We start from the raw sequence: 25,862 nt of genomic DNA, 5'->3' as shown, positions 1-25,862 counted from the left end.
GCTTACCTATCACTGTATTCACCACAGACCATAGCGCAGTAGCCCACTCAGTTGCATAACCTTATCTGACAAAACCTGGACCAGAGTACTGTAATCAGATATTAAGAGTTTTTGAGAATGGTCTTCTGAACAGGTGTGGGAGTTTGTGTCAGTATTGTTGCATGGAACCATTTCAGTTCTGTACAAAGCTAGTATTGAAGAAGCCAACTCTAATACGAGCCAGTTGAGTTTTCTGAGAAAAGGAATTTTGATCTTCTTGGAACACCTGCCACAAGCAAGCAACTTTTTTCTCAAAGATGGAACCTTAGGTACAAGTTGCCTTTAAATAAAAGGGTGAAACAGTAGTACCAGCTAAAAGCTAATATGTTATCCTAGGACAAGCAGGCGGCATATTCTCACATGTGGGTGATGTCATCCATGGAGCCCCGGCAGACAGTGAAAACGTACACTGGCACTTTAAGAATCCAAAGCTCTAATACTGCCCGCAGCACACAAGCGCAAGTGCCTTCCCGCCCGACGCTACCTCACAAGGTTGTCAGTTTAATATTTTCCACAGAGTGAAGCATACACATCTCTTGTTCTCAATTGAGTTTCTTTCCTGTTTAAATTTTTTAATAAACTTTTTTGAGTATTTCAAGTTTCTTCTTTCTGCTCTTTTATTTTGAAAATCAGTAAAGAAGCAAGGAAAATAAATTTTGGACTTTCTTTAAAAAATAAAAACTTCTTTCAAAGTTCAACAGCCCTCACACACTTATACTGTGATCATATAAGGATTTTCGGCCTTGTTTCTACTCTAACTTGACTCATCCTCTCCGATTATATCTGACTCCAGGGCTATAACTTAGAAGATAAATTCTATTGATTAAAGTCAAAAATTTTCTTCTTTTGTTTCTTTATTTCAACCTATATGTCTGGAGTCTGACTTTCAACGATTGGAACTTGCCGGTACTGGTATACATTGATACCTCCATCTACTTGCATCAATGGCATATTGGCATCGAGTCTAGCTGATGCATGCCTTTCTGTAACCGGGTATCGTGCAGGATATTGGTTCCATGGTCAATGACTATGCACATTGCTTTGCATCATTTTTATCGACTATGGCCTACTTACTTTTGACACAGTATCAGTTGCTGTTTGAGGGTGTGTTTCATTGTAGCAGTATCGAAGACGTCGGTTCCATTTCAGCCTTTGTACTTTTTTTTTTTTTTAATGATTTTTATTGATTGATAAAGCAGCCAAGAGCGCAGCAAGAAAAAATAAGTCGTAATACAAGAAGATGCAGAAACAGTGCAAACAATCCAGGAACGGTAACAGTAAACATTTTGGGATAAATCAACAAGGCCAAGCCCATCAACAAAGTACCCACAAGAAGCAAGGATATAACAGCAAGTCGTGCAGCGGACTCCAGGGAACCGCTAATGATAGGGCAAAGACCCCCTGGAAAGCTAACCAAGGCCACAATAACAATTTTTAAATGAGAGAAAATCCAGTCCAGCAGTCAGCATCCATCCAGGCATACCATACTAGTCGCATCAGATAATCCCCACACATACCCCAGCCATACACACACCAATCACACCAGCTTGAGAGTAGGTATATAGTATGACGCCCCCAAGATTCAGCTGCTCAAGATTGTGGCCGGTCCACAGGGATATCCCTTGCAGCCGTCTTCAGGAACATTCTCTGCAAAGAAACATAAAGGCATTTATCAAGGGAGAAAGCGGACCGGTATGCATGTATTTCAAAATTAGCAACCTCCATCATCAACCACAGCCAGTGGAAAAAGGAGGCTGGCGTCAGCTCCACCCTGTGCCTGAGCAGGAGCTTTTTCACCAACAGAAGTACCATGTACAAAAACTTCCTGAGTGTGAGAGTAAATCCCCCTTTGAGCAATTCCCTCTGATCTCCCAGCAGCAACAGGCCGTAATCACGCAGTACCTGTTGCCCCAAGTCATCCAGAAAGGGAAGAACCTGCAGCCAAATAGCGACATGAGGGCATTCCAAAAACATGTGAACCAGGGTACCTTCAGCTCTCTGGCAATGTGAGCAAGTGGCATCCTCCCAGAGACTCATAGCCCTACCCTGAGTTCTAGAGATGTAGGCAGGATTTTAAATTGCATTTCCCTAAGGTCTGTGGAGCCAACTAAGAGGGAGCGATTCCCAAAGAGTTCTAAAAATTGGGCTTCGGTGAAGTTGACTACCAGGTCCCTGGTATAAGGCCTTGGGGGCAAGCTTAAGAATTCTGTACCACGTGGCCAACCTGTACATTTGGGAGGGGACCAGCAACAATTGGGCGTCTAAGCTGCCAAGGGCCCACTGTTCCCCCCACTGGCATACTAGGGTCAAGTAGTCATGTTGGATTTGTAAATAGGCCCAAAATTGCATAGCAAGAAGCTCCCATCTGGCCTGTAATTGAGAGAAAGTGGGGAAAACCTCCCCAGCCCCCTCAGCAAGTTGCCGCAGACTGACACAGCCCCGCGACTCCCACGCTTGGAACCTCGAGAGACCCATCCCCAAAGGAAAAGCCACATTCCCCACCAAAGGGAGGCAAGGGGATGCCCGAGGTGAATGCTGTTGCCATGTCCGCCACCACCGCAAGGCTAGACAGAAAGGTTTCAAAAATTGTGGACACATGCAATAAGGATAAAAAGGAATGAAGAGTGCACCACTCAATCATCCAACCGCTGGGTGAAAATTTATAACCACCTGTAATCCCCTCATGTACAAACCGTATCAGCGAGGAGACATTGTACAGGCGGATATCTGGGAGATTCATGCCACCCAATCGCTTGTCCAGCTGTAAAGTGGTATAACTGATACCGGCTGTTTTGTTACGCCAGATAAAGGAAAGGAGAATAGATTTAAATGCCCGCTCATCCTTAAGGGTGATCCAGAGGGGAATAGTCTGCAGAGGGTATAAGAGTTTAGGCAAGAGGACCATTTTAAACAAAGCCACCTGTCCCCAGAGAGTGGCAGGTCCTTCCACTTGATGCAAAGCTGCTGGATAGCCTCAATATGGTGAATGACATTATATTGATACAGAAGTTTAGGTTGAACACTCAAATAGACCCCCAGGAAACGCATTGGTTTTTGTACAGGGGGAATAGGTAAGTCATCAAGCCAGCGCTCGTGCCACTCAGAGACCAATGGGCGCAGCTCAGATTTGGCACAGTTAACGCGGAGGCCTTGATATCGTCCCAAAGGCTTGCACAATATCGAGAGCCTGTGGAAGATGTAAAGGAGCATTTTCTAAATATAATAGAATGTCGTCAGCGAATAGATTGAGGCGGCTCTCCCAAGTACCAATCTTGATGCCCAGAATAATAGGATCCTATCTAAGTTTGACCGCCAGCGGTTCGCTAGCAAGGAGAAAGAGAAGCGGTGACAACAGGCAGCCTTGGCGTGTGCCCCGTTCCAGGAGAAAGGGAGAGGTGAGATGGCCATTAACAAGAAGCCGAGCCCGGGAAAGAAAAATAAAGACCATGCACCCACTCCAAAAAGTACCCTCCAGCCAATAACACCCCATGACCCAAAAAAGATATGATCATGATATACTATCAAAAGCCTTTTCCATGTCCAGGCCCATGATAGTTTCCCTATTAGCACCCCCCCCCCCTCGAGTATATAGCCATCAAGGCTCGAGTTAGATTCATAGAGGTGTATCAGCTCGGGAAAAAGCCCATCTGGTCCTCATGGATGAGGAGGTGCAGAAAGGCATTCAAACGCTTTGCAAGCAGCACTGCCAACAACTTTGCGTCTTGATTAAGGAATGATATGGACCTGTAGGACCCCACCCGAGAGGCATCCTTGCCCGGTTTTGGAAGGAGAACGACATGGGCCATATTGTAGCAGTCCAGGTCCCTCTGAGAGTGTAAGGCATTGTAAGCCGCACTCAGGGAAGGTGAGATGAGGTCCAAAAGAATCTTGTAATATTCAGGCCCCCATCCGGGCCCAGGGATTTGGTCAGCTGAAACCCCTTAATACCAGTCTCCACCTCCTGGCGCGTGATAGGGGCGTTCAAGCTCTGAATCTGATCTTGCGTGAGCTGAGGGAGGATGATGTCCTGGAAAAACGTATCCCTATCTGTCTCTGCATAGAGCTTATGGGCATACAAATCTTTATAATAAGTCATGAATTGTTGGTGAATAACGGCTTCGGTCGTATGTGTATGACCATGTGAATCGGTGATGGACGTGATCACCTATCGCTTGTGGTACGGACAGACAAGGTGAGCCAACAAGCTACCCGCCTTCCCCCCATCTATGAAATATATAGCGATGAAAATAAATGTCCTGTTCAGCCCGGGCCCTAAGGATCATGTCAATGTTGCCGAAGTTTCCGCAAGTGAGATCGATCCACGTCTGTCAGACTACCTTGGTGGCGTCTACGTAATTGATGCAGCTCCCCAGACAGCTCCTGTAGCGTTGCCTCCTGTTTCCGCCTCCTTCTCGTGACATAAGCGATGATAAAACCCCGGAGGACCACTTTCAAGGCTTCCCAAAAGAGGTCAGGGTTGAGATCGGGTACAAAATTAGTGATATAATAATCCTGCCATTTATCTCTCAGATACTTATGGAAATCCAGATCGTTATACAAGTACCAGGGAAAACACCAAATCCATTCAGAAGGATCAGCAGTTATCTGAAGAGATAGCAACACCAGAGAATGATCCGACAGCGGGGCCTCCAAAATATCCACATTGTCCATCACAGGCAATAGGGAGGGAGACAGTGGGAAATAATCCAGGTGGGAGTAGAGGTTATGTGGTTGAGAGAAAAAGGTGTAAGTATGTTCCGTTGGGTGCAGCAAGCACCATATGTCTAGAAGCCTGAGTTGTTGGGTCAGGAAATTAACCCCTTTGCCATTGTGATCCTGGGGTGGGGTGGGGTGGGGGTGGGGGGGCAGTGGCACAATCCAGGGTAGGGTCTGCAGTAATATTGAGGTCCCCGTCCAGAACTATTTGGTATCCCGGGTGCTGTACCAGTCTCACCATTAGCCCGGAAAAGAAACGGTGACTATAAATGTTGGGGGCGTAGAAATTGCAAAGTAAGTTTATGGCCCGAGCTCCCTTAGAACCATCACAAATCTACCTTCTTTATCCTGAACAACTTTGTGCATGTGAAAAGGGAGTTGCTTATGGATTCAAAAGCGCCATTCCTCATTGACAGCTGCTATAAGAGGAGTAGTAAATTTCTCCAACCCAATCCCTTCTCAATTTCTCATGTTCTACTGTCGTGAGATGTTTTCTATAGGAAGGCAATGTCAACATGTTATTTATGAAATCATGTCAGCACCTTTCTTTTAATAGGGGAATGAATCACATCCACATTAAAAGTGTAGATTTTCAGTTTAACCATACTCTACTAGACCTGTTCTTGCTCTACATTCTACACAAGTCACATTCATATCTTTTCATTTCATTTTCAATCTCTGGACAGAGAAAATGTTTATGCGCATGTGCAATTTACTGTATGCAAGTTTTTATAATATCGCATAGTATCACTGGGTATTGCTCAAGTACTGAAATCAAACCATACCTTTATCACAGGTCCTTAGGTTTATAATGATCTTTATCCAGTGCGTAACTATACTACTTGTTACAATTCTCTATAGTATGATGAGATTTTGTCTATTGGCCTGGTCCTACATGTGACCTCTAAGACTATTTCTATTTACCTCTTACCGATATTATATTCATTCCTGCTAACATAATACAGTCAAATTTATGCAAGACTCATTCCTGTTTTGCAATTTTCCCTCTTATGAGAAAACTTAAAACTCCTCCATGGTGGTACTGAAAGACTGTAATCTTGATTCAATGTTGGAATCATTTTAAGTGACCAGATCTTTACTTAATAAAATAAATTATTGATGACCTTATGTGATCTTCTGCTATAACCATTTCTTAATGGTCTTAGTTATTTTACTTCTTACTTTTACTAAGAGAAGAAGAGTTAAGGCTACTGCAGAGGAGCACAGTGGTTGGTCTGTTTGACCGTTTCTGCCATTATGCTTCTGTATTTCTGTAAGAAATAGCATGGTATGCTTTTCATCCTCCCCGGACCTTACCTAGTGGTCTGGCGGGCTTTCGGGGCAGGAGCGATCTTTCTACTCTCCTGCCCATGCAGCTCACTGAGACAAAATGGCTGCGGGGAGTTCCTGTTGTAGTCTCGAGCCACTAGGGGAACTCCCCGTAGCCATTTTGTCTGTGATCTGCATGGGGCAGTAGTGCAGGAAGATCGCTTCTGCCCCGAAAGCCCGCTAGACCACCAGGTAAGGTCCAGGATGCCGGGGGTAGGCGGGAGGCAGGGGTGGGTCAGAGACGGCCAAAAAGTTATTCACAAATTTCCAACATTCATAGGCTGGCTCTGCTCCTAACCCCATGAATATTGAGAGAGAAGTGTACTCTAAAAAAAACCCCCCAAAAACCCTTGTTTAACAGTTTGTTGGTGATTGATATACCCCATTCCCCAACCTATAGATCAATGCAGGTTACATTTCTCTTTCTTCAGGTACTCTAAATATTTTCCCCATCTGTCCTGGTGGGCTCACAATCTTAACTATATGAAAGAGCAGTAAAGCAAACCTCTCAAAATAAGTAAATAAATGATCCTTTCACAATGTGTGTCTCTGAATTCAAAACTTACCTTGTGCCTGAAGGGTACCCTAATGAATGAATGAGGATTTGTTTTGCAGATGGGAAAAGGTTGCTGTAGAGCCCTGTTTTCTTTAGCTCAGAGCTAACTTAAACTGCAGTCATAAAACCTATTTTATCGTGACCTACTTCAGCAAAAGAGGAATAGAGGTTTTAGATGATCTTAAATATAAGTTTGCTGTACCTCCCCCTCATAGCAGGGAGAAGGTAGTGGTCTTAGCTGTAATGATTGCTTTGTAAGGGGGAGCCCTGCCTGCCCCTGTTCAAAACATTTCAGTTCACATTAGTTACCAAAGACTTGAGTTGTCAGAGTGTCGTGGGTTTTTTTTTAAAAGCAATTACTGTTAAGACAAAACCCAAAAGAAATAGTATAAAATGCATCTTTTTCCTGCATATATACTTTTGCTTTTTCTTAGGGTACCAGATTTCCTCACTAAAGAATAAAGGACACGTAGCCCTGCTGTAATCACACCCCGTTCTAGCCCCCCCACCACACAAACCATCTTTTCTTCCCCAAGCTTAGGGCTGCATGTGTAGGGCCTCCAAGCATGTACGGATATGATGCGATAGCATGTCGCATCTGTGCATGCTCAGAGGCCCTGAACTCAGGATCTTCCAAAACCTGGACAAACTGCCAGGTTTTGAAAGTCTGTCCAGACAGCCGGATAGTCCTCTAAAAAGTCCATCTAAAAAGATGTCTGAGTTTTCCCAGACATCTGGTAACCCTACCTATGGCCTCTCTCACTGTAGTCCAAGCCTCATTCTGGTGCTCCTACAGCCTTTTAGTGTGTTCCAAATCTCACTCTGAGTTTGAGTTCATCTTATTCAGAGCTTGCTTTAGGTTTTGTTGGTTTTTTTTTTTAAAGCCCAGCCTCTTCTTTTCTCCTTTCTTGTGCAGCTGCCAGCTCCCTCCTGTCTCTGTGATGATGCACAGCAGGCATTTATTTCTCAAGCTACTGCCCCCCCCCCCCCTCCCTCCCCAGACAAAACAACTTTTAAAAAGCTGACCAGACATCTTACAGAGCCCTGTAAAAAAAGAGGTCTGGGTTTTCTGGGACATATGGTAACCCTGCTTTTTCTGAGCTTATGGCTTGCACTGGGTCCATTTGTAAAACAAAACTCGCTTGTATTTGGCTGATTTCCTATTTCTGATGTACATGTTGTGTTATGCCTGGTTGTGACCTTTTTCACTTTCAATAAAAATATGTCTAAAAAAACAAAACAAAATTGAGGAGGATCACAAATTGAGAGACTGTGTCTAATTTTCAGAGTTCTATAAAATACAAAAGTTTGTGTCGCCTCTCCCCATTCTTTCTGAGAGGTAACGAGCTGCGAGTTCTCAAAAGGGAGGTTGAATCATTCATTCTCAGTTGACCATAAGAGCTGGGAAAATAAAATGAAACAGCATATTCTTCTCCATGGCTATAGGGAATGGTTGTCTGACAGACATCACTTCTGGCACATGGTTTACACTATTTGCTGCTATCTTGGATGTAACATGGGAACAATCTTGGGAAAGGGATGTGGCTTGAGTGGAATTAAAAAATGGCTTCCTATGATATAACTAAAAAGGGCAAGGATTAGGAAGGTGTTAAAGACATAACTTCTAATGACAAAAGCTAATGAACTTACTACTAGGGGCTCTGATTTGGTGGTCTAATTTTAGTAGCTAGAGGTGTACCACTCTGATTCTACTAGAACTGAAGCCATGATGTTTATCACTCAGCTAGGGTGTTTGGGTTCTGAAATACCAAAGGCTAGATTCACTGAGCCCACTGATCAAGTTCCGACCACTTAATGACCCAATTTCCCTCCAACCCGATTCACTAACCTCTGTCCCGCACATGCAAATGAGGGGGAACAGCATTCAAATGTAGGCAGGCAGCAATTCACTAAAAATAAAAAAAGCAACACCGACTAGGCTGGCTGATCAGCAAACAACCGACTGCTGGGGACCAGTCGTTCACATCGTTTCCAACTGCTCTGCCCATAAGCTGCAATTCTCCCGACGCCCTGCTCTGTCCTGAATCTACTGCTCTCTGCCCCAACTCAAGCCACGATTCTCCAGCCCTTCCCCGCTGTGCAAGCCTGTGGTTTTAATCTGCAGGATTAAAGTGGGTTAAAACCATGGGCTCGCAAAAAAGTTAAAAAAAGAAGGAAAAATTATGTTCTTACCTGTTAATTTTCTTTCCCTTAGACGCAGCAGATGAATCCAGAGACCAATGGGATAGCCCACATCTACCAGCAGGCGGTCCTATTGGCTGGCACTCCTTCTGTTTATCCAGTATAGCTCCTTGCCCAAGCATCCTTAACCATCAATAGGCATAGCATGCAAAAAACTTCTTTCCCATAACAAAATCTCAAAATGCAATAATACAGAAAACAATCTGCCATAATACCAAACTGCGAAAGTTGCACAAGAAAAAACCGAGAGACAATATCCAGAAAGGGTGGGGCTCTGGATTCATCTGCTGCGTCTAAGGGAAAGAAAATTAACAGGTAAGAACATAATTTTTCCTTCCCTAGCAACAGCAGCAGATGAATCCAGAGACCAATGGGCTGTAGCAAAGCAATCCTCAATCTGGGTGGGAAGCAAACGCCGCCTCCGCAACAACCGAAGCATAAAACACCCCTACCGCATGCGCCCCCACATCCAAGCAGAAATACGGAGAGAAAGCACTCTTGGAAGACCAATTAGTCGCAAGACAAATTTCCTCCAAGGAAAAAACCTCTGGGCCGAGCCCAAGAAGTAGCCATCGCTCCGGTGGAATGGTCATGAAGTTCTTTCGCCAACCGCTTCCCTGCCAGCAAGCAAGCATAAAGAATGTCCTCCTGGACCCATTGAGCTATGGAGGCTTCGGACGCCGCCATACATGTGAGGCGTCCCTTGAAGAATACAAAAAGGAGATATAAACAACTAAAAGTCGGTAAAAACCGAGCTCGCGGAGAACGCTACGTTGTATCAAAAAATGCAGTGAATAAAAGCGTTGCTCCCAAACTGTCCTCCCAGGAAGAAGGAAGGAAAAGCGAGCATGACAGAAAAGAAAGGATGACACCCCCCTAGAAAGAAATAGTGGTACCATCCGAACTGATACCCCATATTTCGGAAATCAGAAATCGGACTCCCCGTTGAACAAGGCCTGCAACATAGAAAACTGCAGAGCTGAAGCCATGGCCACAAGAAGCCCCATGTTCAACAGCACAGCCCTTCAGAGTCCTAAAAGACAAGGAGAAGCCTTCGGTAAACTGAGAAGTACGTGAAGATTGTACTCCAAACCGGGCTTTCTAAGAGGCGCATGAATATACTGCACTCTGTTTAGGAACTGAACTACAGAATGGCTAAATACCAGGTGAACTGCCCAGGACTCAAAGGAACCCCTCCAGACACAAGCGGAAGCTGCAGATATAGACATTAGATTTGCTTGGAACAAAGGAGAAATAATTCGTATGCCTCAGCTGAGACGAAGAGCTAGGCCTGAACATCAGCGAGACAGTGAGACAATGGTCATGTTGATAAATCCCTGGGTAAACAAATCTGAAGAGACCGAGCGCTACAACGGCTCGCTCACCAACAAACCCCTCCGACCTGCATATCAAGGACGGTGCGGCACAACCAGAGCTATGAAAATCAGCATGCTATGAAAGCGAGCCATGAGAAGGAAGAATGCAAGCATTGTTCAAGGGAAACACGTAAAGAAGAGTACCCAGATGCCAGAAAAGAGCGAACGTAGCTACGCAGTTCGACTCCCTCGGACTCCCACTCACAGAGCCTGCTGAAGAAATGAAAAGCTGGCAGTGTAATATAAGGTGAAGAAGTATAGCTTAAGGAGGTGTCATCGCCACACCAGAAGCTGGAGCTCCGGAGCGGAAAGATAGCAAATCCCAGGATGTAGAAGACCCCCACTGAGTAAGTATGTGAAACATGTGTGGTTCCTTTTTTTTTTTTTTTAATTGATCTCGCAATGTGAGTCACTGAGAGAAGAGAAAGATAAGGAACCACCTACCGAAATAGGATCCTTGCTTTGACCAGCAACCAAAGGATCTGCACACGTCTGTGGCGGCAGAAAAAATGCAACCGCCAATACGCTACCCTACAATTCCCTCATTGAAGGATGGCCTGAAACTCCAAAAACGCTAGACCGAACGTCCACAACTCCATAAAAGTAAGTGAACACTGATCCCTTACTGAGACCAGGTGCCCAATGCTGAGCCAGAAAGGAACCAAGCCTCCTAACCACAAAGACTGGAAACCCTGGCAACTATAAGAGGGCCCATTGATAATCGTGGCACGTCATTGAAAAAAGCATTTCACCACCCACTTATACTGAAGGATAAGGAGTCCATTAGACACTAGGGGTGCAGACTTCTAGGCGCTAAGTTCAGAAATGCCACGACGGACTCTAGAACCTGTATATAAACCTACACTCTCAGTCCGAGTGACTGAAGAAAAAAGACAAACCAGAGACTGGAAGAGGTCACCCTGCATGTCAAACCACCCTACGAGATGGTCCAATGACTACTACAGGATAAGAGCGTTCTGTAGGGAATCCAACGATCGAAATAGATGAATCACTCGTTTGAGTCACCGCCAAACTGACCCGCCAGGAAGGCACCTGAAATAACTGGACGATGAAAGATGTAGTTGAGTCCCCTAGGTGCGACGAAACGCCACAGCCACTACCATCACCTTTGAACCCAGAACAAACGGGACTGCTGCAGCAGTCTCACAAGAAAACAAGGCGAAGGCCTCAGGGAATCACCACCACGGATCTTAGAACCTGTACAGAATCCCATACACTAGTCGTCGAGGACAACAGAAGGCGGCAAACCTTAGACTAAGCCGCCACCCCAGGCTTTGGGAAGAAAAACATTCCTTACCTACGAGAGGAGGAGCATCGCCAAACAGTCCAAGAATTGGTACAGGACCAAAGAGGTCTCAGCAAATGTGAAGATGCACAGCCAAAGAATGAAGAAAAGAAATCAACCGGTGGAGATTGATAAGTAAGCAGGCTGGAAGAAGTCCAACCAACCAGTCGACCAAGAAAGAAAGAAAGGACCTGTGCTAAAATTCTCGGAGAGCCCTGGCTAGGCCAAGAGGCACAGTCGAGCACAGCACCGTTGATGCTGTGCCATGAGGAAGAGGTAAACAAACTCCCAATCGGTGCTCGGAAAAAAACCAAGTCAGAGAACTAAGGGACTCATAAGAAATCACGCCCCAGTCGGACCAAATCCCTGATGCGGGGAACAAGGAAATGACTGGAACAACGTCCCTGAGGATGGAAAGAACTGAAACTACGACCTCGAGTTCCCATAATACCTAGAGGGTCTCGCAGCAACGCAACCTTATGGAAGCTGAAAACACGGCGACCCCCAGGCAAGAAGGGGAAACGGGAGAAACAAGATGCAAAATTGCATTCACCTTTAAAAAATGTTGACAGGCACCTGACCTGCCATCAGTGTGTCCCTGTCTCCATGAGAAAGCTGAAAGCACTGCGGAGACCAAGCCCCCAACAGAGAGAAACACAGAACGTCGGGGAACGGACTGGAGAAGAGTTGGAATTTATGAAAGAAGTAACTCTCCTGCGAAAAACCCAATGTTGTGAGGTAAGAAGAAACATGTTACAAGGCGGAAACCAGAACACGGAAGGTGAGAACAACAAAAGAACTCCCAGGAGTAAGGCGTGGGAATCACCGATATCCGGAAACCCTAAAATCCAGGATTAACTCCAGGCAAACTTCAGCAAAAACCCACTGCCCTTAAAGGGAAGGTGCACTTAACAGAAGCTGAGTATGCCGCCTCATGAAAAAAGGAGCTGCCCTTGGACAGATAGAATACTAGACTGGCACTCCTAAATAGAACTCCAAGGAGGAAGCCAACAGCCACATAGGGCACCTGTAGAATCCGGCTTGATAAGCCCTGAATAAGTAGGTCCCGGCACCCAAGACGTATGAAAAGACAGTGTTGCCCACATGAAAAAGAGCAGAGCAAAGACGCCCCGAGATACTGTCGCCTTCGGGCAATGAGTACTATAGCGTCACCAGTCACCGATAGCGCCATAGAGGCATATAAAAGAGTAGAAGTACTACCAAGATGCCTTGCCTGATCGCCCGGAAAACCGCCACTCAAATCTCAAGCGCAACCAGCCGCATGCCACACTGCAGAGATGCACTAATAATCACACTAGTCAGCTACATATACGCACCGCACAGCGACCTTGGGAGAGAAGAGGAGACATCTGCACTGAAAACAGAGAACTCTCCTGGAGATGAGCACACTCCGTGCCAATCAGTCTTCCGTCGACCCAGACCAGACTGGGCCGCAGATTACAGAAGAAACACCTTTCAATAAACGCCCCAGGGAAGATTAGAAGGGGTCTCTCTCACACTGTGCAGGAAAACAAACTGCGGAGACACGAAAGTTAACCCACCTGTAGCGGTATCAGCAAACCCGCCCCAATCATGGCAAGGTTGTTGTCTCCGAGCACAAAGTAGCTGCAGCACAAAGAAAACAACTCCAGCATCAGAGCGGCATAGCTAGTAAAAGAAAACACGCTCGTGCGTGACCGCCGCCAGCGGGAAAACTCCAGCTCCTCCAGAGCCAACGTGAAAGCCATGACTGCTGCGAAGCAACCGCTGGTACTAAATAAAACCCGCATGCGCGTCAACTGCGAGCGGGAAAGGCCCAGCTCCCCCGTCGCCATTCTTGCAAGAACTTAGAGGCACCGCCAAAAGCCCAATGTAAAAATCGTGCGCCTCCGGTGCGTGGCAAAAGCCTAGCCACTACGACAGCCTGTCCAATCGAACACCCGGAGGACCGCAAACAATCGCAAATTTACATGCTAAAAATAGGTAGAGGTAACTGCACTCAAACACAGTTGCACCACCACTAGAGCTCAAAAAGACACAGCGAGTTAAATAAGATTACCACCGCGCAGGACTCCAAAATGTCCCTAACACACATCCGCGATCGAATTTCCCTCAAACCAAAAGCTACATACTCACAAACCGTTGTCAGTACTCGTAAGTGCAGGGAGATGCCAGTAAAAACCGGTTGCTCAGCACCATGAGGGCAGAAAGGCAATATAGAAATCGTGGAGTCCCTTTTTTTTTTTTTAAATGAAGGGAAAGAAGAAAAATAGGGACTAAGGCAGACCCTCTATCACTGGAGGGAGGGTGAGGCAGGGACAAGGGGGGGCCCAAGTGTAACCTCTAAAGCCGGCACCGTTCAGCCGGACACCCCTGTCTCACTGAAGAGAAAATCTCAACAGGAGAAATAGTACTGCCAGCTCACTGAAGAGAAACCTCAACAGGAGAAATAGAATGGCAGTCTCACTGAAGAGAAACCTCAACAGGAGAAAATAATTTGCCAGTCACAGCCAGAATTCAGGAGCTAGTTGAAGAGCGACCATTTTCCTGCTGGGAGATAGAGAATACTGGATAAACAGGAGGAGTGCCAGCCAATAGGACCACCAGTTAATCAGTTTCTCTATCTCCACCTTCTGGTAGATGTGGGCTATCCCATTGGTCTCTGGATTCATCTGCTGCTGTTGCTAGGGAAAGTACAATTAAGCTCTTCCGGGCATGGTGGACCAGTGCATATGAAGACCATCTACAGATGGTCTGCACATGCGTTGGGATTGCTATACAGTGATCCGGGCAGGCGATTTGGGGCATGATTCCGATTGTCCTCATTTGCATGAAGGTGATTTGTGAATCGGCCCCCCTGGACACGGATCGTATCTCTCACGGATCCTTAGTGAATCTAGGCCCAAGTCAAATGAGAAAACAGTTCTTTTATAGGGATCTCTCATATGGTGTTAATGTGGTTTCAGATAACATACAGAAAGATTCAGCGCTGAATTTATAAACTGACTATAGCAAGTCCAAATGGTCTCAACAGCTAAATTGACTGGAGGACATTTGGGGGGTTAACGCCCTTTCATTGTTCATCTTTTTTTATTATTGGCCCCAATTTTAGCTCAGTGGCTGTTGCTCTTGATTTACATTTAGCTAATTTGAATGTCATCACATTCAGTGTGGTGCTATTTAGTAATAAGAGATCTCAGTGTTGTTTTGACAGTTGGAAGACACTCTGTCACACGTAGGCTGAAGGATTTTCTTTGGACAGCAGTACCCCTTATTCAGTTGCCTTAATTTTTGTACGCTAGTTGGTATATGGATGTTTTCACAACTAAGTCTTTTGTTACAGTAGGTGTTATGCATTTTTTGATTTACAGGGACCTTATTGGTTTTTTGAATATCACATGAATTCCAGTATTAGGTTCCCTGAAGCAGAAAGCAAAACACGGTCCATGTCAGGACCATGAAAATTGGATTTTTGAGATAAGTTGCTCCTAACATTATTATTTTGTTCATCAATTGCTAGTAATATGAAGATGGAAAATAGGAATCAAAATTTTTTTTAGTACATGCAATGATGATTGGTTGGCGAGACTCCATATTGGGTCTTATTGGGCCTCCAAGAATATAATACATTGTGATTTGAGTCATGAGATTTAGTACTAGAAGTCTTTTGTTATGTTTTCACAGTGGAAGAAGGGTTCTTATTAGATTTCCTACCCTGCAGGTGCAAAGATACTAGGAATTAATAAAAAAAAAGGGGTGGTAAACAAGCCTAAAGATATTATAATGCCTCTATCGTGCCATGGTGTGACCTCACCTGGAGTATTACATTCAATTCTGGTCTCCTTATCTCAAGATAGATATAGTGGCACTAGAAAAGGTTCAAAGAAGAACGACCAAGATAATAAAGGGGATAGAACTCCTCTTGTGTCAGAAAGACTAAAAAGGTCAGGGCTCTTTATCTTGGAAAAGAAAAGGCTGAAGGGAGATATGATTGAAGTCTACAAAATCCAGAGTGGAGTAGAACAGGTACAAGTGGATCGATTTTTTACTCCATCAAAAATTATAAAGACTAGGGAACAAAATACTTTTAAAACCAATAGGAGGAAATTTTTTTTCACTGAAGAGAATAGTTAAGCTCTGGAATGTGTTGCCAGAGATTGTGGTAAAAGCAGATAGCATACCTGGTTTTAAGAAAGGTTTGAACAAATTCCTGAAGGAAAAGTCCATAGTCTGTTATTAAGACATGGGGGAAGCCTCTGCTTGCCCTGGATCAGTAGCATGGAATGTTGCTACTCTTTGGGTTTTCACCAGGTATTAGGGACCTGGATTGGCTACTGTGAAAACAGGCTACTGGGCTTGATGGACCATTGGTCTATTCTAGTAAGGCTATTTTTATGTTCTTATGCGGAAGGGAAGAAATCTAACCTATAAAAAATGTTCAATTTGTTTTAATATTTTCAAGTTATTCTCTTTTAACTTGCTTGAAATTTAGGACATTTCATTCATAGGTTAACAGCTTTTTCCCACAGGTAAACTACCTTAAAACCTTTGGAGGGAGACTGTGCTGGCAGAGTCTCTCAGTATACACCTACTCCTAGAATAGTTGGTTAAAATGTTCATAAATTTGTGGGGCATTAAAAATGTTTTGGGCTGCACAATCAAATGCTTAGTTCTGCAAGCCTAGGGCCAAATATAAGGCTTACAGCAGCATTCAAACTCCACTCATTGAGAGTCCTAGACTACGAAAGTTTTCAAGATTTCTCTGCTGAATATGCAAGAAATTTGCATACAATGCAATTAGTGAAGCAAGCAAGCAAATCTAATCTAATCTAATCTAATCCTTAGGTTTGTATACCGCATCATCTCCACGTTCGTAGAGCTCGACTCTTGTATATTCAGCAGGTATAGCCTGAACAACTTAACTACTTTCATGCCCCCCCCCCCCCCCGAGCTGGAGTTTGAGATCCCCTGGCCTAGAGCACTGTCAGATAGCTGTCAACTACTAAAAGTAGTATCTATGCCCATCTCAGATGGCAGGAGCTCTCACACACTACTCAGAGTTGAACTTCTCTACCGCAGCAGAAAGTCAACAATCTAATTCACTATGTCAAACAACCTCCACCCTTCAATACAACTATTCATCAGATGCTTTGCTTCCTGGGCCATATGACACCCACAGTACTTGTTGCCCCATTTGGTCAAATAGCTCTATAATGTCCACTATGAGATGGGTTAGAGCAGGGGTGTCAAAGTCCCTCCTCGAGGGCCGCAATCCAGTCGGGTTTTCAGGATTTCCCCAATGAATATGCATGAGATCTATTAGCATACAATGAAAGCAGTGCATGCAAATAGATCTCATACATATTCATTGAGGAAATCCTGAAAACCTGACTGGATTGTGGCCCTCAAGAAGGGACTTTGACACCCCTGGATTAGAGCATTACAGAAATAAAGCTGTGGTATAAATTACTTTTCAAAGTCCCAACCCATTGTAATGGGGTGTATGCCCCGTCACAGGGGACAAGTCCCCAAAGAAGAATCAGTATCAGAATCTGAGAATACTCTAATCTACAAAAGGGATTTCAGGGCTAACAGATAACCCTGCAGTGGAACGTAATAGCCTGAAAGGGAAGGCTACATGGGAGGGGGCAGGGTTGGGTTATCCCTCACATTTAGGCTGATTGAATACCCTGAATGTTGAGAAGCCCGATCAAGGGCAAACCCTAGGACTAAATTACATTCTATTTTGCATAAAGACGAACTAAAGGACAAGACTGTACTTGAGAGACAAAAGCCCTTTGAAAACCAAAAAGGGGCCTGTGAGGAATGGGGGCTTAGACCCTCCCAAGACTATAAGGTGATTTTGGGACCAATCTTACAAATTAGAGTAACACCTCACCCTAGACTACTCAAAAACCTACAAGCCCATGACCAAATGCTGCACTTTCAAAGGCCTAGTGTTGGCATATAAATCCCTCTACAACATGATACCCAAATACTTCTCAGACAAATTTCCTTTCTACACCCCAAAGGGAACGCTACACTCCCAAGATGAAATACACTTACATATACCATTAGGACATTCCCTCCAACTCCAGACAGCCTGGAAACGACCCTATTCCCAATTCTTACCAAACCTCTGGAACAGCCTACCTCCTCATATCAGAGCCCTTAAAAGACTTAACTTTAGAATTTACTATTTTGCCTAGTCACTCCCTCAACCCTTCACCAGCATCAGTAAGTAATGAAGAAGCATTGCAACACACTGCATGTAAACTCTATATTGTAACAGTGTGAATGTAAACTAACACATTCTGAGCTCTTTGGGGAGGACGGGATATAAATCTAAATAAACAAATCAGTCTCTTGCAAACTTTATGAAGCTGTGGCACACTAAACTTGGCAGCCACAGCTCGAGGGCATCCGAAGTGCGTGAATGTCGACACGATAACATCACAAGCAAGTGTGATGTCATCACATCGACATCCACATATGCGCAAAGGCCCTTCATATGGGGCCCCAAACCGCCAGTGTGGGGTGCTGGAAGGGAAGAGGCGATGGCTGACTGCCTACAGGATGCGCCTCTCCATAGCACACAGTTTGCGATACACTGAAATAAACAAACAGGACTCCAGGGACTGAGGAGCCATAAGTTACAGACCACTCTCTGAGCCTTATTTTCTTCGAGACCACAGTCTCCTATAGGTAACCTCCAGGGGGAGGAATGCTGGCTCCGGCCCATCTCCCAGTAACCTGGAAAAGTTTCAATTAGTAAAATAATTCTAGAGCCAAAATGTCTATGTAGGAAAGGAAACAAGTCAGGAGAAATATTTTGGGGTTTTATTAGTACCTCTTTAAGCAGAATCAAAATACTTAGCAAATTATTTAAAGATTTATCATCACTGCTTATATTCTTTTTCTTTTTTTAACAATGTACAACATAATACTTTGTACTATCAAAAAACAAACAAAATGGACTTTTATCACTCTATGTAATTGAGTATGCAAAGTAATCAAAACCAGTGTGAAAATATAACAAATGCAGTAAAGATATTGTTTGTTTTGCTTTTTTGTAAAGAAAGTGCTTAAAAGATCAATCTGCCTCCCCACACTAACTCATTTAAATAAATGACCAATTTTCTATAAGGAAGGAGGCAGAGACTAGTTTAACAAACAGTCAGCCCTGTCGTTCATATAAGATCCAGTCCTTGGTTCACAGCTTATCTGTCTTGACACATCACATCTGCTTACCCCAAATGCAGTGAAACTCATAGGCCAGAAACAAGAAAATTCCATTGAATCATTTTCTATGCATAGGGAATAATTTGAAGACCCAGTGTTTCATTACTTATAAGTCTGATTTCAAAAGAAAGACAAATTAAATCCATTGCACTAAAGATTGACTGTGACAGTCAATAATATTTCCCGTACAACGAGAGCAGCTTCAACAGGACAATCCTCAAGTCGCCAGGTTATTGTAGCCATCCATCATTCTCCCAAAGCACACCACTATGAAGAGCAACAAACCATCTTTTAAAGTAAGTGCAGTTCTTGTAACGCAAATCAAGCTGTAAAACACAAGGAAAGGCCATCTCATTTCTTCAGCTGGCTTCCTCTTTTGTGGAAAGGCCTTAATACAGGAAAAGTTATTTGCACACGCATGAATTTGTGTGGTCAAATTTTTCTAACATTCGGAATAAATCAATTTGTTATCCTTCCTGGACTAAAATCAGACCCCCCTGTTCTCTGAAGGTCAAGTGTGCAACTGCCCATCATTTCCATAGGTTGGTCTCCTTCCCCCGAGCAACACATTCTCTGCGTATAGGGCAAAAGTGAGGTGAAAAATCAGCTGGCTCCAGCACGAGCCATTAGGTCTTCCAATGCCTTGTCCTGGTCATTGTTATGTATTAATAAAACCTCTTTAATGTCTTTCTGTTCAAAACCCATTTCTTTAAATTTACTCATCAGTTGAAGAAATTCTGTGATCTGATGAAAAAGAAAATAAGAGACATGTTAGATGTTCAACAAGATGTCATCACAAGCAAACTTCACCGCCACATCTCACTTAGCATGCTATAGGGATTACATAAAATCCGCACAGAAGGGGTTGTAATAGGACTTCTGTGAAAGGTTAGGAAAGCTGAGTACACACAAGACAAATTCTTCATGTTAAGATATGGTTCAAACACAAATTGCTGTACTGAAGCACAAGTTTAGCGTCTAGAGAAAATAAATTGTGCATTATCAGCAGAACTTCTTACATGGCAATCTTTTGAGCATTTTACTGCTTGCGCCCCCATCACTTTTGCTGCTGTTATATTTAAAGATACTGGCCTGACCTTTCCTTGATCAGTTAAGCACTGTATTTCTAGCTCCGGGATGTTAGATCTGCTTCAAGGAAAGACACAATTTGAACTTCTCCTGGGTCCTGTTTTGCTTTGGGGGGGGTTCTCTCTGGGATTTATAAACAGCGAGTCCCCCATGTTAAACTGAGAGACGCTTGGGCTCATGATCTCTTGGTAGCTTTACTTGATGATGTAATTCTCAGCGCAGTACGCAAAATTGCCTTTTATGCTTGTATATTTCTCCTAAAAGGGCTCACCTTTCCAGGTTTCAAACATCTGATACTTATCTCCGCTGTGACACTCCTGAAGCGGGTTTGGGACATATGTTCTGGACCTGTCCAGTTATCCAATCCTTTTGGGAAACTATTTTTCTGTTTGTGGAAAGTATTTGGAATATAGTTTTCCGACGTTCCCCTTTGCTTCTTTTTGGTGTTACCCTGCATTTTTCCCCACGAAGACCAGGGACTGCAGCATTTCTTCGGTGGACTGTGCTGATAGCCCTCAAGTGTATTTTGTTTAAGTGGCTAGAACCAGAGGGCCCAAACTACTCTCTTTGGCTCAGTCGCCTGATCACCCTTTTGCTGTGGGAACAGAGAGACATCCAGGACTTTTCTTCCCTCCCTGGACGCATTTTTCAGCGTACCTGGGAGCCCTTTTGGAACACTATGAACCCGGTGGCACGTAGCCACCTCCTTAAGTGTTAATCTATCATTTTGAACCTCTTTATGTACATGCTGCTTGTTTTGGATATATTTACTTTTCTTTTTTTTTTTTCTCCTCTGCTTGGAAGATATGGGTTTGACTCGGAGGACTGGGGAGGGTGTGGGGGGGATTGGGGAGATATTATTTGAATTTGTCTTGAGCTTCCATTGTTGGTTGATGCTTCCTGTTGATTGTTGTTGGTCTCTCTCACTTTTCTCTTAGTGTTGGACTACTAGGGGGGACAGTGAGGGTTTGGAAGGTTTAGGTGTTACGTTGAGCTGTTATTTCTGACAAACTATGAGCCTGTTTTTGTATACCTTGCTGCATTTGCATTTCCTTGGTTTGAGCTCAATAAAATATATTTGACAATAAATGTTTAACAGCTAGACAGAGAGTGTGCTCCACATATATGACAGCATGGGAGGAAGATCTGGAGAGATCATTCTCCCTGGATTGGATAACCACTTGGCGCCATTACCATTACGGTCTTTCGGTATGGCTACGATTATAGTGGAGAATGGTTTTAAAGCACTTCTGAGGTAGTGTTATACCCCTGTTCACTTTGGCAAATGGGGATTTAATGAGACTGCATGGGTTCAGCTGAAGGAGATCTTGCTTCACTTCCTTGAAGGTATGAACAAACACATGGATAAAAGAGAGTTGGGTTGATGTAGTGTGTCTAGATTTTCAGAAAGCTTTTGACAAAGTTCCTCATGAGAGGCTCCTGAGAAAATTAAAGTCATGGATAGGTGGCAAAGTTCAGTTCTGGGTTAGGAATCAGTTATCGGAAGAGAAAACAGGGTATAGGGTTAAATGGTCATTTTTCGCAATGGAGGAGAGTAAACAGTGGAGTGCCGCAGGGTGCTATTTAACTTATTTATAAATGATCCGGAAACTGGAACGACGAGTGAGGTGATTAAATTTGCAGATGACACTAAACTGTTCAAAGTTATTAAAACGCATGTGGATTATGAAAAATTGCAGGCGGACCTTAGGAAATTAAAGACTGGGCATCCAAAGTGGCAGATGAAATTTAATGTTGACAAATGCAAAGTGATGCACATTGGGAAGAATAACCCAAATCACAGTTACCAGATGCTAGGGTCCACCTTGGGGGTTAGCGCCCAAGAAAAGGACTGGGTGTCAATGTAAACAATATCGTGAAACCTTCCTGCCTAATGTGGTTATCAAGACTAAGAATGTTATAATGCCCCTGTATCGCTCAATGGTGCGACCTCACCTGGAGTATTGCATTCAATTCTGATCTCCTATGAGGAAAGACTAAAAAGTTTAAGGCTCTTCAGCTTGGAAAAGAGAAGGATGTGGGGAGATATGATTGAAGTCTACAAAATACTGAGTGGAGTAGAACAGGTACAAGTGGATCGATTTTTTACTCTGTCACAAATTACAAAGACTAAGGGACACTCGATGAAACTGCAGGGAAATACTTTTAAAACCAATAGGAGGAAATATTTTTTCACTCAGAGAATAGTTAAGTTCTGGAATGTGTTGCCAGAGGTTGTGGTAAAATCAGATACCATGGCTGGTTTTAAGAAAGGTTTGAACAAATTCCTGGAGGAAAAGTCCTTAGTCTGTTATTAAGACACGGGGGAAGCCTCTGCTTGCCCTGGATCGGTAGCATGGAATGTTGCTACTCTTTGGTTTTTGGCCAGGTACTAGTGACCTGGATTGGCCACCATGAGTACGGGCTACTGAGCTAGATGGACCTTTGGTCTGACTTAATAAGGCTATTTTTATGTTCTTATAATGGTTTATGTTGGAGAAGTTGTGGGGAAAGGGGAACTTATTTTTTATATGTGGCGGGGCTGCTTGGCAGTGCAGGATTATTAGAGCAAGATTTTTGCCTTGCTTTCATCTATTTTGGGGAGGCGGATAGATCTTCAGCCCTCACTGGTATTCTTAGAAACAGAAACATGACAGATAAAGGCCACATGGCCCATCTAGTCTGAATTCAAAAGGACTTGGGATAGGCACATGGGATCTCTCAGAGAGAGAAAGACATAATGGTTACTGCGGATGGGGAGACACAGTGTCTCCACCACCTCTTCTGGGAGACTGTTCAATGCATCTACCATCCTTTCTTTAAAAAGTATTTCCTTAGATTACTCCGGAGCTTATCACCTCTTAACTTCATCCTATGCCCTCTCATTCCAGAGCTTCCTTTCAAATGAAACTCTCGACTCAAGCGCATTTACATCATGTAGGTATTTAATCATCTCCATCATATTTCCCCTCTCCTGCCTTTCCTCCAAAGTATATAGATTTAGATATTTAAATCTGTCCCCAAACACCTTATGATGAAGACCACCTACCATTTTAGTAGCCTTCCTCTGTACCAACTCCATCCGTTTTATATCTTTTTAAAGGTGCGGCCTCCAGAATTGTACATAATATTCTAAATGAGGTCTCATCAAAGTCTTAAACAGGAGCACAATACCTCCTTTTTCCTACTGGCCATACCTCTCTCTATGCAACCTAGCATCCTTCTAGCTTTCATCATCACCTTTTCAACATGTTTGACAACCTTAAGATCATCAAATACAATCACACCCAAGTCCCGCTCTTCTGTCGTGCACATAAGTTCTTCACCCCCTAAACTGTACCGTTCCCTTGGATTTTTGCAGCCCAAATGCATGACCTTGCATTTCTTAGCATTAAATTTTAGCTGCCAAATTTCAGACCATTCTTCAAGCTTTGCCAGGTCTTTCTTCATGTTATTCATACCATCCTGGGTGTCTACTCCATTGCAGATTTTGGTATCATCCACAAAGAGGCAAATCTTACCCGACAACCCTTCAGCAAAATCGTTTATAAAAATGTTAAAAAAGAATAGGCCCAAGAACAAAACCTTGAGGCACCCCACTGGTAACATCCCTTTCCTTAGAGCAATCTCCATTAACCACTACCCTGTCGCCTTCCATTCAACCAGTTCTTGACCCAGCCAGTCACTTCGGTACCCATCCCGAGGACACTCAAGTTTATTTATTAGACATATATGTGGAACACTGCCAAATGCTTTGCTAAAATCTAAATATACCATATCTAGCACACATCCTCTATCCAATTCTCTGGTCACCCAGTCAAAGAAATTGATCAGATTTTTCTGACAAGACCTACCTCTAGTGAATCCATGTTGCCTCCAGTCCTGTAATCCACAGGATTCCAGAAACTTGACCATTCTCTATTTTAAAAGCGTTTCCATTAATTTGCTTACCACAGAAATCAAGACTTACCAGCCTGTAATTCCCTACTTCTTCCGTACTTCCACTTTTGTGGAGAGGGACCACATCCGCCCTTCTCCAGTCCTCTGGTAACACTCCCGACTCTAGAGACTCAAGGAAGTTCTAGTAGCTCCGCTGACTGAACTTTTCAATGAGTTCCTTCAGCATCTTCGGATGTACACAATCCAGCCCCATCGCTTTGTCTACCTTTATTATAGCTAGCTCCTCACGAACACAACCCTCTGAAAATCGATCAGGGTCTATTACTCCTCCATCCCTATTCACGTTTGTCTTCTGTGGTCCCGCTCCCGGTGTTTCAGCCATGAACAGAAATATTTGTTAAGCAATTCGGCCTTTTCTTTATCAGCTTCTACATATTCCTCCCCTTCACCTTTGAGTCTCACAATGCCACTTTTGCACTTCTTCCTATCACTGATATCTAAAAAATGTATTGTCTTTCTGTTTTACCATGTCATCTATTTTCTCTTCCATTTGCATCTTTGCTTTCCTGACTACAAGACCAGCCTCTCTTAACTTTTCCAGATATTTCTGCCTGTCTTCCTTTTTCTGCGATCTTTTGTAGTTTATCAAAGCTAACCTCTTATTCCTTACCTTCTCAGTTACTACTTTTGAGAACCAAAGCAGCCTTCTTTTCTTTTTACTTTTACTTACTTGCATCACAAAAGGTTTGTCGCCATTACAACCGCTCCTTTCAGTTTTGCCCACCGCATTTCTACTCCTTCTAGACGTTCCCATCCAGACAATAATTCCTTGACATAAACCCCCATCCGAACAAAGACAGTTTTTTTTTTAAAGTCTAGAACTTTTGCTTTTGAATGAACCCTCTCTATACCCATCTTAATATTAAACCGTACCATGCAGTGATCACTGGATGCCAGATCACCCACTGTAACATCAGAAACTTTTCCCGTTTGTAAACACTAAGTCCAGTATGACCCCTTTCCCGCATGGGTTCCATTACCAACTGCTGGAACAGTTCTCCTTGTAGAGAATCCAGGATCTCCCTACTTCTAGAAGACCCCGCAATAGGGATATCCCAAATCAACATCCGGCATGTTAAAATCACCTATTAGAAAGACTTCCCCTTTTTTAGATATATTATGAATGTCTACTATTAAATCTCTATCTACTTCTGTCTGACGCATGCGCGATGCGGGCAACTCGAAACTTCGAGTTTTCCTCAAAGAAGCGTCTGCATCGGGGCTCCGTTGGATCACGTCACCCATTAGTGAGAATACCTGCCTGCTTGTCCTGGGATAATTATCATTCAGACTGAAATTAAACCCCGACAAATCAAAATTTTTCCTAGCCTCCCCCAAAGATAAAATCAAGGAAACCACAATTCAACTAAAAGGAGTGACCTTCCCCCTCGATCAGACCATAAAAATTCTGGGAGTCACGCTGGACAAAAACCTATCCCTAAATAACCACACTGACCTCATCGTTAGGAAAAGCTTCTCGGTACTTTGGAAACTTCGCACCATAAAAAAATACTTCAATGACACTGCATTCCGTCTACTTGTACAATCCTCCATCCTCAGAATTCTCGACTACTGCAATATCATCTTCCTCAACGCTACAAAGAAAACTACCAGGAGACTAAAAATAATCCAAAATACCGCTGCGTCTCATCTTTGGCCTAAAGAAATGGGAACATGTCACCCCTTTCTATCACCAACTACACTGGCTACCATTTGAATCTAGAGTTCTTTTTAAATTCGCATGCTTCTGCTACAAATCGATTAACGGCTCTTCTCCAAGTTACATAAATACCCACTTTAACCTTTACTGCAATAACAGGACATCACGCAGAATTCAACTGTTCACCTTCCCTTCGCCAAAACACTGTCCTCTCAAAAGATTCCTCAATAGAACTTTCGCCTTCCAAGCAGCCAAGTCGAACCCATGGCTAACCCAGATGATACTCGAGGCCCCCACTTACCTTGCCTTCAGAAAACTACTAAAAACTTACCTATTCAGCAAACACAACCCTTAATATTCCGTCCACCCCACATAACACTTACCCCA

The 25,862-nt window shown here is 43.7% G+C and overlaps 1 protein-coding gene across 4 annotated transcripts in view; it reads right to left on the bottom strand.

Moving 5' to 3' along the window:
• Positions 1-18,349: 18,349 nt before the first annotated feature.
• Positions 18,350-25,862, bottom strand: part of UBAP1 (ubiquitin associated protein 1) — a 154,750-nt gene continuing 147,237 nt past the window's right edge. For all 4 annotated transcript variants that reach the window (XM_033935406.1, XM_033935387.1, XM_033935415.1 and 1 more), the window contains exon 7: positions 18,350-19,510. In XM_033935406.1, coding sequence (XP_033791297.1) covers positions 19,370-19,510 — 141 coding nt within the window. In that variant the 3' untranslated portion in view covers positions 18,350-19,369. The remainder of the gene's footprint in view (positions 19,511-25,862) is intronic.

The sequence above is a fragment of the Geotrypetes seraphini genome, chromosome 1 (genome assembly GCF_902459505.1).
Source record: "Geotrypetes seraphini chromosome 1, aGeoSer1.1, whole genome shotgun sequence".
NCBI lineage: Eukaryota > Metazoa > Chordata > Amphibia > Gymnophiona > Dermophiidae > Geotrypetes > Geotrypetes seraphini.
The sequence above is the reverse complement of the archived record's forward strand: the minus strand, read 5'-3'. Positions and strand labels throughout refer to the sequence as shown.